This window comes from Platichthys flesus, chromosome 22, assembly GCF_949316205.1.
Source record: "Platichthys flesus chromosome 22, fPlaFle2.1, whole genome shotgun sequence".
Classification (NCBI taxonomy): Eukaryota; Metazoa; Chordata; class Actinopteri; order Pleuronectiformes; family Pleuronectidae; genus Platichthys; species Platichthys flesus.
In genome coordinates, this window is record NC_084966.1 from 14,813,551 (window position 1) to 14,830,481 (window position 16,931).

The 16,931-nt window shown below is 40.9% G+C and overlaps 2 protein-coding genes and 1 long non-coding RNA gene across 3 annotated transcripts in view; 2 read left to right on the top strand and 1 right to left on the bottom strand.

The window, feature by feature from the left end:
• The window catches only part of LOC133933439 (zinc finger protein 260-like), a 627,571-nt gene extending 611,991 nt beyond the window's left edge, over positions 1–15,580 (bottom strand). The window contains exons 1-2 of the mRNA XM_062380551.1: positions 15,225–15,580; positions 11,972–13,069 (exon numbers count right to left, since the gene is read on the bottom strand). Coding sequence (XP_062236535.1) covers positions 11,972–13,069; positions 15,225–15,495 — 1,369 coding nt within the window. The 5' untranslated portion in view covers positions 15,496–15,580. The remainder of the gene's footprint in view (positions 1–11,971; positions 13,070–15,224) is intronic.
• The window catches only part of LOC133933462 (histone H4-like), a 556,161-nt gene that overhangs the window by 389,361 nt on the left and 149,869 nt on the right, over positions 1–16,931 (top strand). The window lies entirely within an intron of this gene.
• Positions 3,950–5,574, top strand: LOC133933574 (uncharacterized). The gene is made up of 4 exons (XR_009912071.1): positions 3,950–4,113; positions 4,239–4,303; positions 4,858–5,005; positions 5,241–5,574. It is a non-coding gene; the product is annotated as an uncharacterized LOC133933574 (long non-coding RNA).

The window sequence follows — 16,931 nt, forward strand, 5'->3', positions numbered from 1 at the left end:
CAGCTCGATGCACATCTGGCTGCTGAGAACGCTGCTCTAAAGCAGCAGGTGGCAGTTTAGGCAGGGCCGGTCTTTCCTACAGGCGACATGGCAACCGGTTGCCTAGGGCGCCACTCAGAGGGGGGCGCCAAAACTGCGTCCAGCAAAAAAAAAAAATATATAATTTTGGCTTGGCAGAGTTTTTTGCGCCCTCTTCTATATGTGGTACTGCCCAAAATATTGTATTTAATTACTTTAACAGTAATTTAAGATTATTACTAATAAAATGCACTTTAACATGCAGTTACACTCAGAGAAATGCTTGTACTTGAAATTGTGTTTAATTTGAATAAGATGCAGTCCGGATGACGAACTGAAGGCCCTGTGTCGTTACTGCTGCTGCATTCATGTTGAATTCTACAGATATACTTAGTTGCTTTGGTATCAAACTTGGGACCCGTAACATATATCTCAAACCAATAGTTTGACATTAAACAAAAAGATCTAACATTTGGGTAAAATTAGCCAAAAATCGTAAAAACGGAAAGGGTCAGCACCCTTTCCATTTTTACGATTTTTGGCTAATTTTTCGGTTGGCTCCTTGGTGTTTTCAGAACATGCTAGCACATTGAGGCTTATGGTTAGAGTATGTGTATCCAAGCAACTTCGACAAAGTAAGAACGAATTTTATGAGTTTTCTTGGAAAATCGTTTTGAAAAAATATTTTTTTTGGTGTGGGCGCCAGGACGCCAGGAGTGAAGCTTGCCTAGAGCGCCAAATGTGCTAGGGCCGGCCCTGCCTCCCATCCACTCAGTCTTTTCCTTTTTCTTGCGTAGCCTTCGGGCATTAAATGAGGTGACGGTTGCCATTGTTTATTCCTGATTGTCATTTTTTGTTCTTAGATTTACTCTTCTTGTTAACTCTTTGCTGCCTCTCCGTGTTTTGTCTTCTCCTTATTTGTGTTATTTTCATCACCAAGTCCTTGTCTGAGTCTGAGTCGAGTGCTTTTGGATCGAGAGCCTGGGCTGCAGTCTCTGTGGGAGCCGCGCCGCTCTGTGTTTCTCTCACGGAGCTAAGCTCGGCAGCTGACTGCCGCGCCGTGCTGTCCCATTCTCCGCAGTCCGTGCTTTTTTCAGTCTGTTTTTTTTTTGTCTTTAGTTCAGTTATTTTCTTCCCTTGCTCCCCTGTTAGCAAGCTGACTCCCAGCTCTGCACTTTCCTCCGCTCCTTTGTTTTCTCCTCCTCCCTCCCGCTTCGCGCCAGGCCTCGACGCACTGGACGCACCAGCCGCCTCCTCTTTCCTCCTCCTCTTCATCTGTGCTCTCCTCGATCAGACTGACCTCCTCACTGTCCCCAGACTCATCTTGAACCTCCCCTGTTTCACTTTGGTTGCACACACACTCCAATTTATTTAAACACAGGCTGCATTTAGTATTGTTCCGGGCATTCCCTTAGTTTATGTCCCGGCTGTACACACATCCTGCATACTCTTATTTGCTTGTCGTGAATTACTCTAAAGTATTCCGTACCCAGCGCAGTATTGAATCTGGCTGAGTACGGCAGTGATTGGACCTGATTATTGAATTTAACTTGAAGAATCTTGCCCGTCCGCCACGTTGGTACTCGACCACATCCTCCTCTTGATCGGTGACAGAGCCGAATAATATTTTGCATAAAGACGTCGTTTTTAAGGTTACTTTTGTGTATAATTTAAGCTTGTGTAAATACAGTTACAATACTAACAAATAAAAACAGTCAAATGTAGATCCCATTTGGAGTTTCAGTGGTAAAAAGCATTGTAGCGGAATCCAGTACAATTTAAGTAAATGGGAATTCCTTCAAACGAATAAAATCAATTTGGGAAAAAACTTTTAAACTACAAAGGATTTCATTAGTCAAGTTATTCTATTTTGTTGTCAGTTTGCTTTAATGTCAGTTTCATCGATTGCTATGATGTCTAAGATTCCTTTGATTTCTCAGCTGGGCCATTTCTATGCCTTTACCAATTGTACCGGTTGCAAAGCTGAAATATTTATACAATCAGAGGAGAAACAAGAGAGTGTGGGTGTTTTGCCTTGGCCGAAAAAGAAGGTAAAGATTACACCATGAAGCCCGTCTCACACCATGATGTAAGACACCATCCATAGGCAATACCATTACTTTTCTTCATACTTATCCTATTCTTATAATTATGTGTGCATAATGATGTATATAATATTTTAGTATTAAGTAGCCCCTAATGAAATGTGAAGTGAGTGTTTGAAATAGAAGTAAATCTGTAAAGATGAATGTCACAGCCCGGCTCACAACTGTTACAATGAGGGAGACAACACGGGTGAACTGTTACTATTTTTATTTATTTAACAGAATAAATTATAAGCAACAACCAAAGTCTCCAAAAACAAAACAGAAGGGTGCTGGCGTCCGGGAGAGCCAACCTCTTGCCGTAGGTAGAGCGAGCGAGAAAGCGTGCGAGACGAATCTGGCCAGTCTTTTAAAGGGCAGAGCACACCTGGCCGAGATGTGCTCTGATTGTCGCTGATTTCAACCCAGTCTCATCAGAAAACGTTCAGTGGCAACGTTGGTCCACTTGGAGCGACGTTACCATCTCACAATCTGGCCTCTCAGAGTGTGCGATGGTAACATTTTGTCCTCCCATTGTTTTGCATTGGCGTGTTCTCACGTCACGTGACTCACAAGCTCCCGTCTGCGGAGAGGAAAACATGGCGGATATTCCTTGTTTTTTCAGATAAAAATATATTTTTGTAACTTAGTTTGGGCATAAAAATACATTCTGACACCATTTCTAGCGAGAAATGTGCTCTTTGCTTCCACAGTCTTCAGCCAGTTCTTGCTTATGATAAATATTTTAATAGTTATCACAAATGTTTTTATCGTTGCTATGAGGGTTGCTATGACGCTGCCATAACACCACGGCGTAGCGTGCTGTTAAAATCACCGTCCCTGCGTGGTGTTGTTCAGTGATCGTGAATGTTATTCACGTTATATAATATTAATATTTGAGGCTAGATTACACATCTAATGCGAAGTATCCTGCGAGACCGTTCATACTGAGAGCGCCACGGGCCGAGAGCGCCACGGACCGAGTTCGTGAGCGGACATGACGTGTGGCTTGTAAACAAAACATCCAGTCCTTTAACTCTGCGCTGCGTCATAACAAGGGGCGCTTCGTTCTGTCTGGTAAGTAGTTTATTGTTTTTAAAGATCGTTACGATCTAGGTTTACAGTCCGAGTGCTGAGACAGCGGATGCGGAGTCCGTTGATACACACAATGCTAATCTTCAGCTAATACACCATTGTTAGCCACATGCTTCAGGCCACCGTAGCCTGTGCTACCTGGGAGGTGAATACATGGTTGTTGAAACCAGTTCAAGACGCTTAGCTAATCATTGAGGGACGCTACAATATAAATATAAACATGAATTTGATTTATGAATGCTTTAGATTAATAAGGAGTGTATTTCTCTACCATTACTCCACAATATCAGATCAATTTGGTTTAATGTATAGTATGCAATATGACAGTAATGTTTCCATGTTATGGAGTTGCGATTCATTTTATAAAACAATTGCTATGTTCTGTTTTTTAATCAAGGAGGATCCAAGTGAAGCTACAGGAGTTTCATTAACGTCAATAAATTGGACCGAACACTTTGTTTTGCTTGATGAAGAGCAGGAAGGGCAGCCTGGAGAGAAAGAGAAGCCGGGTTGAGCCCACTACCATCATCCACGTACCACGAGGAAGATGAGGGAGAAAAATGATCCTACCATTAAAGAGATACTTTTAAGTTACATACCAGAAACACCATTTTATATAATGCTAAAAAAATGCTAAATATACATTTGTATTAAATTCCCAAAGTACGCTTGCTGAAATACAAGTTAAAATCACACTGAAAGTTATATCTACCAAAACTGCTTGTTTCACAGACTGCAGTTTTGTTTTGATCCGATGTGGTGTGTAAATACAACTGTATCGGCAATGGGTTGTGGGGCATTAACATTTGCTCTAATTTTGTTTTGACAGACTGTGAAAAGAGCGTTGAGACCATCACCACTGTACAGGAAGACACAGTCCAGTAATGGGTGTCAGAGGTTCAGTAGTGAACGACAGGTACTGTGGAAAAATGTGTCATTGTTGTACAATGTCCTTTGACTCTGTTTACACAAGGTTAACACAAAAAGGTTTGATTGTAAACTGATATTGGTACGAATTCATGTTATTCTCCTCTTCACAAGAAACAAACAATCCAAATTACCTGCAGAACGCCCTTGATGGAGGCTTCAGCTGCATCGTCAGACTGGTGAGACAGCAAGATGCCAACTTTAATGCCAATTTATTTGTGTAACATTCTCTGACCAAATGTATAGATTACTTTTTGCAGATTGTAAAAAAAGACATCCCATTTATTAAGAAAAAACGACACTAGAATTACCGCACTGCGTTGTATGACTCCGCTAACCAGTGCAGTGTCCGTCTTCATATTTCTACATATTTTCTCTCATATAAATGACACTGTGTCTCTTGACAACTGAAACCATAAGATGAGGTCAGTGTGGCCTTGACCTTTTGACTTTAAGACAAATACACAGTTAGACAGTCCGAAAACATACAGTTATGCCTCCGACAACTCGCTATAACAGAGGCATTAAAACGTTAGTGTAGTAGATTGGATTTTATTGGTGTTACATTGGACATCTTGTATGGGTACACCAAAAAATATATTTGGTTTCACATTCTAGATGTCAATAAGCAGAGACATCAACTCAGAAAAAGATTTCTGTAGAAAAGCAAGCCCTGTATGTGTGTATGTATACGCACTATTGAGACGTTTTGTTTTTTATCATATATTCTCAGGCAGCACTGAGATATTGACTGAGACGGGACGTGAGGGCCTACTCTGCATGCTCAGAGTTCAAGCCCAGCAGGCTGCAGCGGGCCTGACATATTCCGGAACAGCAGCACAGTCTTTAGATGACTCCTCTGAAGATGAAAACATGGCGAGGTACTTCTCCACTGATGAAGAACTGTAAGGGCTGTGATTAGCTACACTCTCTTGCTACAAGGCTACTCTTGCTACTCCCTGGCAGCCTTAGGAAGGCATTAGCTCGCTGTTGGGTATCTGTTAGCTTCAGCATTTTTTGTTTTTAGCGGCCTGTCTGATGTTTATGTTTAAAAAAACAAATCAGAGGGAACCATCTTCATAATTTAATACTATGGTTTGTTTGTGTGTCCTTCAGTTCTTCTCAAGAGAAGCAGTACAGGTGTGCCTCAGCTCCACGGTCCCTCCTGCAGCCTCTGCTCCTGATGCTAACGTCATGTCTCCATCACAACAAGCAGCAGACCTGGAGTGACAGACCTTTCTCCAGAGCTGCCCCCTCCCTCTGAAACCCCCCTCTCCAAAACACTATTTGTGTCGTTTTTTAAGTCTTATTTGCATGAGAATTGTTGATCATAACATTTCCAGCAGATGCCTTAATGTAATGTTTCTGCACAATAAATTACATTGATCATAACATAATGGTATTTCCTTGCACTTCCACACCATGATATTGGCAGATAAGATGCTGATTACATTAAAGCAGTGAATGCTCTGCTTTAAGCAACATGAACACACAATGATCCAATGGATCTGAAGTAGAATGGGCCCATTACATTCTTTAGAGAATGCCTCAGTTATTGAAGTCAGAAAATAACTTTCTTTATCTGAGGTTCCAGTCATTTATAGTCACAGCTAAGGTCTGGTTGTTTAGGGACACCCATATCATGTTGTTTAAGATGTGTAACATCAAGTTTGTGTATCAGTGCAAAATACACTAAAATTAGGTGACCCAGCTGTTTCACAATGCAATCTCATAAGGTCTTATGAGAAACATTCTTAACATTAAAGTAATTAACACAGTCGATAGCAATAGATGTTTCACTTAAATCAGTAGCTGGTAATCGGCAGCCTGACTTATTCAAACACATTAATACTACAATGAATGAGGCAGGGGTTTTCTATCAGATATCAACTATATCGTCACTTTAGGTTTCTCTTGAGCACATGGAAATGACCTTCACATTCCACTCACTGTCACCTGAACCATACTGTTGTTTCTGTATCTACAGTGACTTTTAGGAAAACATATACTAGTGGGCAATGTATAAACATTAATACATCTTATTTATATAGAGCTTTTCAAGAAGTGCAAGTACTTCACTGAGGGACAGCTCATACAAACAATATATACATATATCTTATTTCCATGAGCTAGGACAGCCTCACACATGGATGTAAACCAACTTTAGAACACATTTGCTTATACTGGAGATCTTTAAATGAATGTCCCAGAAATGATTTCTGATATTCACACAGCAGAGGAGCTTGGTGGCTAAAAGCTCTGGCTCCTACTCTACTTTGAAAGACTTTAGGGACGACAAGTAGGCCTAAATGTTAGTACCTTATAAACCCGCTAGAGCGGAGTGCTCTAGTGGGTTTATAAGGTAATAACAGCTCTTTAAGGTAAAATGGCGCCATATTATTAAGGGCCTTGAAGGTGAGGAGGAAAATTTTAAATTCTATTCTGGATTTAACTGGAAGCCAGTGTAGCGATGCTAACAAAGAAATATGTCAGCTTTGCAACCGGTACAATTGGTATAGGCATAGAAATGGCCCAGCTGAGAAATCAAAGGGAATCTGAGACATCATAGCAATCGATGAAACTGACATTAAAGCAAACTGACAACAAAATAGAATAACTTGACTAATGCAATCCTTTGTAGTTTAAACGTTCTCCCAAATTGATTTTATTCGTTTGAAGGAATTCCCATTTACTTAAATTGTACTGGATTCGGCTACAATGCCTTTTACCACTGAAACTCCAAATGGGATCTACATTAGACTGTTTTTATTCCAGAAAACAACAAAATGTATTTTTATTTTCTAAGTATTGTAACTGTATTTACACAAGCTTAAATTATACACAAAAGTAACCTTAAAAATGACGTCTTTATGCAAAATATTATTCGGCTGTGTCACCGATCAAGAGGAGGATGTGGTCGAGTACCAACGTGGCGGACGGGACAAGATTCCTCAAGCTAAAATTAAATAATCAGGTCCAATCACTGCCGTACTCAGCCAGATTCAATACTGCGCTGGGTGCGGGATACTTTAGAGTAATTCACCACAAGCAGATAAGAGTATGCAGGATGTGTGTACAGCCGGGACATAAACTAAGGGAATGCCCGGAACAATACTAAATGCAGCCTGTATTTAAATAAATTGGAGTGTGTGTGCAACAAAAGTGGGGAGGTTCAAGATGAGTCTGGGGACCGTGAGGAGGTCAGTCTGATCGAGGAGAGCACAGATGAAGAGGAGGAGGAAATGGAGTGCGCGCAGGAAGAGGAGGCGGCTGGTGCGTCCAGTGCGTCGAGGCCTGGCGCGAAGCGGGAGGGTGGAGGAGAAAACAAAGGAGCGGAGGAAAGTGCAGAGCTGGGAGTCAGCTTGCTAACAGGGGAGCAAGGGAAGAAAATAACTGAACGAAAGACAAAAAAACAGAACGAAAACAGCACGGACTGCGGAGAACGGGACAGCACGGCGCGGCAGTCAGCTGCCGAGCTTAGCTCCGTGAGAGAAACACAGAGCGGCGCGGCTCCTACAGAGACTGCAGCCCAGGCTCTCGATCCAAAAGCACTCGACTCAGACTCAGACAAAGACTTGGTGATGAAAATAACACAAATAAGGAGAAGACAAAACACGGAGAGGAAACAAAGAATTAACAAGAGGAGTAAATCTAAGAACAAAAAATGAAAATCAGGAATAAACAATGACAACCGTCACCTCATTTAATGCCCGAAGGCTACGCAAGAAAAATGATCAAATATGGCATATTATGTGTACAGGAAACACACTTGGATGAGGAGTGTATGAGGGAGATCGAGAAGGAGTGGATGGGAGGCAGGGCCGGCCCTAGCACATTTGGCGCTCTAGGCAAGCTTCACTCCTGGCGCCCCCGCCCCCCCTAAAAAATATATTTTTTCAAAATGATTTTCCACGAAAACTTTCTTTCTTTGTCGAAGTTGCTTGGACACACATACTCTAACCATAAGCCTCAATGTGCTAGCATGTTCTGACAACACCAAGGAGCCAGTACCCCTACCGTTTTTTCGATTTTTGGCCAATGTTAGATATTTTTTTTAATGTCAAACTATTGTTTGGAGATATATGTTACGGGTCCCAAGATTGATACCAAAGCAACTAAGTATATCTGTAGAATACAACATGAATGCAGAAGCAGTAACTACACGGAGCCTTCAGTTCCTCATCTGGACTGCATCTTATTCAAATTAAACACAATTTCAAGTACAAGCATTTCTCTGAGTGTAACTGCATTTTAAAGTGCATAAAACATACATTAAATTATTATGGTGTCTCTTTACTTCCAACATCTTAACACACATTATCAGTCATAAAAAAATATAAACATTTACAATATAGACCTAATGACCATTAGCTTATAACTGTTTTTTATAAGGCACAATATCAATACATGACTTAATAACAGAGTCTGTGTGTGTCGGAGCTGAACTACACACTGTAAAGTAAACAATATACTATCGCGACCCGCCCGCAGGACGACGCGCATGTAAAACAAACACCTATACAGGCTAATGTAGCCCCGCCCACCTAGTGGCGCGAGTGTCTATATCAAACAACATCAACATGTCTCAATGTAACCTGTGGTGATCAAGCGAAGCTTTAGGAGCTAACGTAGGTGACTCTCACTCACTACTCACCTGTAGAATACAGGATGGATGCAGCAGCAATAAAGACACAGAGCATTCAGTTCCTCATCCAGACTGCATCTGGCAAGTGGGCGGACGTTACCCCCAAAGAGACAGGGCAGGGTGCAACTGCTCACGTGCCAAACGTTCCACCTAAGTGCTGCTGTCATTTACTGATTTCTCAAATGAAACATAAACCCACGTGACTATCACGTATATTATTAGGATAATCTTTAATCACTGTTAAAGTAATTAAATACAATATTTTGGGCAGTACTACGTATAGAAGGGGGCGCAAAAAACTCTGCCCAGCCCAAAAAAAATGTATATCTTTTTTTTTTGCTTGGGGCAGTTTTTGGCGCCCCCCCTCTGAGTTGCGCCCTAGGCAACCGGTTGCCATGTCACCTGTAGGAGAGACCGGCCCTGCCTGCTTTACAGCAGTGATCTCAGCAGCCAGGAGGGCGGGAGTGTTTTCATCCGACTGCATTTGTCCAAGAGACTGAAAGACACAAATATAGATTTAACAGATAAATACACAGTCCCATCCTAACCTCAGATATATTAAAACAGACAGAGCTGAATGGACTTTAGTAATTTACACTCATCTGCTATTAAAGTCTTTAAAACTACATTAAAGTAATAAAAGACAGTTGTGTTTTGAAGTCTCTCCTGCTAAGAACAAAACGTACTGTGTCTGCGGAGAAGTTGATCTTCTCCATGTTTGATGAAAGCAGTTGATCCAATGTAGGAAAAGTTCTTGTAAAGTAGTTTTGCTGTGAAGCACTTGTCTGCTGACTGTCGTCTGTCGCAGTTTGAAGAAGTTGTCAGAGAGAAGGTTCTCGTGCAACTGAGGTCTACTAATGGTGTGATTGGACTCATGAGAGGTGTTGTCCCTTTATATATAAGTCAATTGTACCTGTTGCTATTTTATATGAAAGTCCAATGATCAAATAACCTATGGTATCAAAGGATCCAATTATCTATGTGACAGGACAGCATCATAGGATCAAATAATCTAAGGATATAATCTTTTAATGGATTTGAACAGTGTTATGTAATATATATAATATATATAATATAAATAATAACAATAATAAAAAAAATATTTCTTAAAATCACTCTCTGTGTACTTTAGGTGAATTAAGATTAAATTGATAATTTAAATCAATTTCCCTTCAAATCTATCTATGGCCTCAGATGATCTGCTGATTTGTTCTGAGAGAAAAGTGTTTCCTCACAAACAGTTAACGGCTCTAATGTCACATGACTGTTTGGGATCATGTGATGCAGATGTAGAACCTTTTCTCTGATGAACTGAAGTGACAGGACTGGATCTGATCATCACAAATTGAGTTCTCTATACGTAGAAGATCCTAACGAGTAAAGTAGGGGTCAAACAATGAGTGTGTGGTTTCAGTCACACTTCAGATCTCAGGATAAGATCTGAAGGAAGTTCAGCTCTTACTCCTCGACAGCTCCGTGTGGCCAGTGCACGAAGCTGTTTGTGCATCCGGGTCCTAAAGATGATATTAGTATTCAACTAATCTGCAACAGCAAATACATTCTGTACATAACTGTGACCTGATTCACTGAGTTGTGAGACCAGGTATTCGGTCCTGGTCCTGCTGGGGTCGTTCTGTGTGGAGTCTTTGTTCTTTCTTCTGATTAGACATTAGCTTTGTTTTTTTAACCATCCAAGGAAAACAATGGGACGTCCAGTGATGACAGACTCCTTCGTTTAGGGTTTGCAGTGAATTTAAACGTGCGTTAGAAACGTCACTGCTCATTTCATAAGTTTTACTTTGCATACAAATGATTCTCCATCTCTCTTTGCTTTGAAACAGACACCATTTAAAGTATTGTTGTATATTTTATTCCCACTTGGCTCAACAACCTCGTACGTCTGACAGAGCTTCGTCCAGAGGTTTAGATTCAGCCTCACAATGTGGAGGTTTAGGTTCCTGAGTGCTTTCAGTGAAAGATTTTGCACAAAGTTGATCAGTATTTCTTTTTTTAAATTATCAGTATTTGTCCCAAACATTTTTTAGACTCTAGGGTTCAACTGGAATGTCTGTATTTGTCTAATATCTGTTTTCTGGAGAGATCGTTGGAGAGATCATCTTTTTTAGGAGTATTATTTGATGTCATGTTATTTTATATAAAGTGTTAATTTTCTACCATTTACAGTATTATAATACCAGTGAAAGTAAAAAATTAGATTCAGCATTCAAGAAAACATAGAAATAGACACCAAGATCATTCAAATCTAACAAGTACAGTGTTCGGCGTCCATCTTGGATTTTTGAATGGCACGTCAGGCAGATTTGTTAAGTAGACCCTTTGGAACCACCATCCCAAATTTGGTGCTTGTATCACATTTTGCACAAATTTTCTATTAGATGCCCCACTATAAGGTGATAAGTTAGGAAGCATTCAGATTACGGACAGCTCTTATAATGGCGGCCACTGAAATCCTTCAGGTCACTTCTCTCTGAACCTTCCTGTGAGAAATGTATTTTTCTAACCAACGGCCGGCTGTGGCCAAGGGGTATAGCGGTCGTCATGAAGGTCCGGTTTGATCCCCAGTCATCCCCATCTGCATGCCGAAATGTTCTTGGGCAAGATGCATAACCCTGAATTATCCCTCATATAACGACAAAGTGCTCCTAATAGATGCACTGTATGAATGTGTGTGTGTGAATGGGTGAATTTAAAACTGTACTGTAAAGCGCTTTGAGTGATCATCAAGACTAGAAAAGCTCTATATAAATACAAAACCATTTACTATTTACAGCCATGGTCACATGTCCCTTCACATTGTAACCGCCTCTTCGGTCACTGATCAGTAAGCACACTGATTAAAATCAAACATATTTAATCATTTGAACTGGTTAAGAACAAACATATACATACTTTGCAAGGAAAACATTTAAAGACAGGTTAAAGGGGATTCAAATTTCTCTATTAATGTGTATAATAATGACCTATTAATATGTACAATATTAGTAGTTGCTGACTAATCTGAAAGAAATGTTTGTTACAAACGATGCAACTTAAATCTTTAAGCACACAGAGCAGGTAAATTCATTCTCTCCTGTTTGACTGGTCATGTGCAGTTAGATTACCTATTAATCTAAATATTTCCCACGCTAGGAGCAAGTAAATGATTTCTCTCCTGTATGAATCTTCATATGTCCAGTTAAATGGCTCTTTTGTCTAAATCTTTTACCACACTCAGAGCAAGTAAATGGTTTCTCTCCTGTATGAATCTTCATATGTCTAGTTAAATGGCTCCTTTGTCTAAATGTTTTGCCACACTCAGAGCAACTAAATGGTTTCTCTCCTGTATGAATCCTCAGATGTAAAGTTAGAGAACCAGTGTGGGCAAATCTTTTACCACACACAGAGCAAGTAAATGATTTCTCTCCTGTATGAATCTTCAAATGTTCAGTTAGACTGAGCTTTCGGCTAAATGTTTTACCACACTCAGAGCAACTAAATGGTTTCTCTCCTGTATGAATCCTCATATGTGAAGTTAGAGACCCCTTTTGTCTAAATGTTTGACCACACTCAGAGCAACTAAATGCTTTCTCTCCTGTATGAATCCTCATATGTGAAGTTAGAGACCCCTTTTGTCTAAATGTTTGACCACACTCAGAGCAACTAAATGCTTTCTCTCCTGTATGAATCCTCATATGTAAAGTTAGATGGCACTTTCTTCTAAATATTTTACCACACTCAAAGCAACTAAATGGTTTCTCTCCTGTATGAATCCTCATATGTACAGTTAGATCCCCCTTTTGTCTAAATGTTTTACCACACTCAGAGCAACTAAATGCTTTCTTAGCAGTTATACATTTCTTATCACTTTGAGACTGTTTGTTACTTTTTGTATTTAAACCAGACTGAGGTTCCCTGGTCTGCATCCAATCATCTTCACTGTCTACAGTCTTGTCCTCAGAACCTGGTTGTAACAGTCCATCAGGACCTGAGATCCTGGCTGGTACTGGTCCTCCACAATTCGCTCTGTTCTCCTCAGTCTGACTCTGATGAAGCTGTGACAACTGAGGTTTCTCTTCATCTTCTTCACTCTTCACAGTGACAGCAGTCAATGTGAACTTGATATCAGCCTGCTCAAGTTGTTGAAGCTGCTCCCCATCCTGATTGGTCCATGGGTCCTCCTGTTCCTCTTTAATGTGGGGGGGCTCTGGGTCCTCCTGGTCCACAAGGTGGCTCCACTGCTGCTGCACAGGGAGAACCTCTTCTTTATTCACCATCAGCTGCTGTACGTCTGCAGGACACACTGAAACACAAATACACACGTTTATAATTTCAGAGTATCCTGAAGTGTTTTAAAAACTTGTGTTGTGTCATTTAATGATGACTGTTATTATTTTTGAATGATCACACTCAGGAAGCAGAGATGTTGAGATGGTTAATAGTTGGTCTTACGACGCAGCTCGATAAATTAGCTGGGTTAAACCAAGTGTTTCCAGGATAAAATGTTTTATATTTTGAGGCCAAATAAACAATCTAAGACACGAGCAGAGCATAGCAAGGGGAGGTTAGTCAGTTGGTTAAGCTGTTTTCAGACGTGACCTGTGGGTTAACCAGAGAATTGTCTCCAGAGTTTCTCCAGGGTTTGTGTTTCGAACATGAACAACACTGCAGCAGGTTTTCTTTACAGACTCGTTCACAACAGTAGTGTGGGAGTTTTTTAGACGGAGACCAAACATTACATTACATTACATTTAGCTGACGCTTTTATCCAAAGCGTCTTACGATAAGTGCATTCAAACCCGAGGGTACATACCAAGGACGACAAGAATCAAGAAAGTACAATTTCTTCAAAATAAAGCAAAACTACAAAGTGCTCTAAGTAAGGGTCATTTAAGTGCTACTAAAGTGTTAGTTTCAAAAGTTGTTAGTATATATATATATATATTTTTTTTTTTTTTTATTCAAGGTAAAGTCGGAAGAGGTATGTTTTTATTTTTCGGTGGAAGATGTGTAAACTTTCTGATGTCCGGATGTCAATGGGGAGCTCATTCCACCATTTAGGAGCCAGGACGGCAAACAGTCGTGCTTTTGATGAGTGTTTAGCAGTAAACACTGCAAATCTAAAATGATCACAGCAGCACAACCGTGATGCACGAGTACTTGAAGCTGAAGCCTCAAGGGGAGATTTCTAAAGATGGCAGTTGGAACGGAGACAGAACCGCAAGTTTTACTTTTCATCCTGAAACAAGCGTAAAATATTACGATCATCAACACGTGGAATGGAATAGGAATAGACTGGAATAGTGTTGGGATTTCAAAATCTTAGCTTCTTCGTGTGTCTGTGAGTGAAGAGGAGTATGGAAACAGAACTCTGTACAATTTAAAAAAGGAGGGGACTGGAGCCTTTATAAGGCCTTTCCACAAATTATTAATAATAACCTTTTTCCTCTTAGTGTTTAATATCGATATTAGCTTCAAAACGCTGGTCAGTCTCACACCTGTTTTGATAAAAGTGACATTGTTGTGGTTTAGTTCTTACAGCCGATAGAGCAGGAACACAACATTCGTTACTCAAGGCTAGTTTATGAAACACAACATCGAACTAGGGAGAACAAAATTGATTTGCGGCGACACCCCTCCAATATTTTAACCTATCACATTAAACCTACTGTTATAATTATTATGAACGCTTTCTGTTCGGCACCATTATTGTCTACCCCGTGCTACCTGATTTAGCCGAGGCTGTGAATGAATGTCGACTATGCCTGTTAAACTTTCATTGCTTCTAAATATATACGTGATGGAACCAAACCTTTGGTTCGGCTCTTCTCATATTTTGGATAAATGAACACGCTGACAATAGCAGGAATCATCTTAACTACACAACTCCAGTGACTGAATCAATCCACGTTGTAAACCAGTTTTTGTACTGAAATAAAACCCAGATTCTCCAGTTGCTATCTAGCAACTATGTCTAGCGCTGCTATGACATACAGGGGGCTTAGTGTCCATTGTGTCACAGCAATCATGTGAAATCAAGCATCTAAAAAAAAGGGTCTATTGTTATTAATATGACACAACAGCAATATAGAAATTATACTTATTTAAAAATATGCCAGTATCATAATTACTCACACAATATGTGTCTGTTTTTCAGGATGAGACGAAGCAGTCTGGAGGACTTTTTACACAAAAGGAGCCAAAACGCATGAACACCCCAGACGTGTGCTCAGCTTCCTAACAGCATCTTGCAGATGATTATCAAGGACATGTGACCACTGGCTGCAGTGGAGGGTCAAAGCTCCTAATCCTTCTATCTACACATTTCATTAATTTAACCAACCAGACATTGTTTTAAACGTATCATTCCCTTTACGGAGTGTTAGTTTGGTCAACTCATGTTAGCAGAGCTGATGCTAGCTATTGTTAGCCTGTGAGCGGCTTCTCCAGGGACTTACCGACTCTGTGCAGCTGGAGTTCGGGCTTCATCACAGCATCCAGCAGCCTCCTCCGGCGGTAGATCTCCTGCTCTGACCAATCTAACCGCTCCATTCTGTCTTCATACACCGCCACAGTTTCCTCAAACATTGAGACGATCTCCTCAGCAGCCGCCGTTAGCCGCTCGGTTAGCATCGCTCTCAGCGCCGGGACTTGAGCCGTTTCTCCTCCTTTCTCCACCTGCAGCAGAAAGTCTTCAGCGGCAGCGCTGATCCGCTCATGTACCGACATCAGCAGCAGCTGCACGTCGAATATGTTCCTCGTCTTTGCGCACTTTGAGTCTCGGAGCGAACAAGAAGATACAGAGGATGTGACGTCATACATCCGCTTCTGTGAGAACAGATGTATTCCAACACGCACCAGAGTGAGTCACAAGGACTGGTTAACAGCAAAACTCAAGCAGGTTGTTTAGAGAAGGAGGTGGCCCTTAAGAGTGGGGACAAGGATAGGTTCAGACTTGTTTGGCAAGGAGATTACAGAGGACAAACGACAGTACTTGAAGAAGCTGGAAAAACAATTCAGCTAACGGCCCCTTGTCAGTTTGGAAAGGCCTTCAGGTGATCATCGGCTGCAAAACCAAGTCCCCCCACTATGTGGAAGACCTTAAATGTGCAAACGACCTGAATGCTTTCTTTTGCAGATTCGACAGACAATGAACCACACCTAACCCTACCCCGCATTCCTTACCCCCATTCACAGTTATCACACCTCATCTTCCCAGCCTGGACAAAGACACTTACCCCCCCCCCCCCCCCCCCAAATGGTCCCAGACACAACCCCGTGCATCACACTGACTCTGGTTCACACACACATGCACAATTTTTTTTTAAATAATCATATTTCATGATTATTAATAATTAGCCAACGTCAAGTCTACTAATAATGCACAACATTAGGAACTAACTGACTTCACCCAAAAAAACACTTTATGAGCCAAACCTGTAACACACTGTACTGGTGACCCAGAAAGTGAAGCATTCATTGGATCTACCCTCTATAGGTGAAGAACAGAATAAAGCCCTGATGGCAGATATTACATGGAGGAAATAGGGAAAGCAATCTCGAGATTAAAAGCTAATAAAGCGCACGGTATGGACGGCTTCCCAGCCGAGTGGTACAAGACCTTTAAGGATCAAATTGTGCCTATGCTTTTTGACTGCTTCAACTATACACTGAACAAATGTGAACCACCAAGTACATGGATGGAGGCAATCATTTTTGTTATTTCTAAGGAGGGGGAGGACAGAAAAGAATTTAGCGCATGAAGGCAAATTTCTGTACTCATTATAGACTACAAGTTGTATGTGTCAATACTAGTAAAAAAGTTAGAGCATATAATAGTAGAACTAGTAGATCCAGACCAAACTGGCTTTGTGTGTGAAAGACAGACACAAGATAATGTTAGACGGGTGCTACACTTTATCGATCATGTGGGAATATTTGGAGCTAAATTCATTAGTTTAGATACGGATCTGTACTTGGCGTTGAGAAGATTTGGCTTTAAGGACAATTTTATTAACTGTATCAGAACTCTATACTCCTCACCAAACGCCAGAATAAAAATTAATGGACACCTCTCTCAGGTTGTCAACTCGGAGAGAGGCTGCCGCCAAGGCTGCTCCCTCAGCCCCCCCCCCCTCTTTGCTTTATTTATAGAGCCCCTGGCA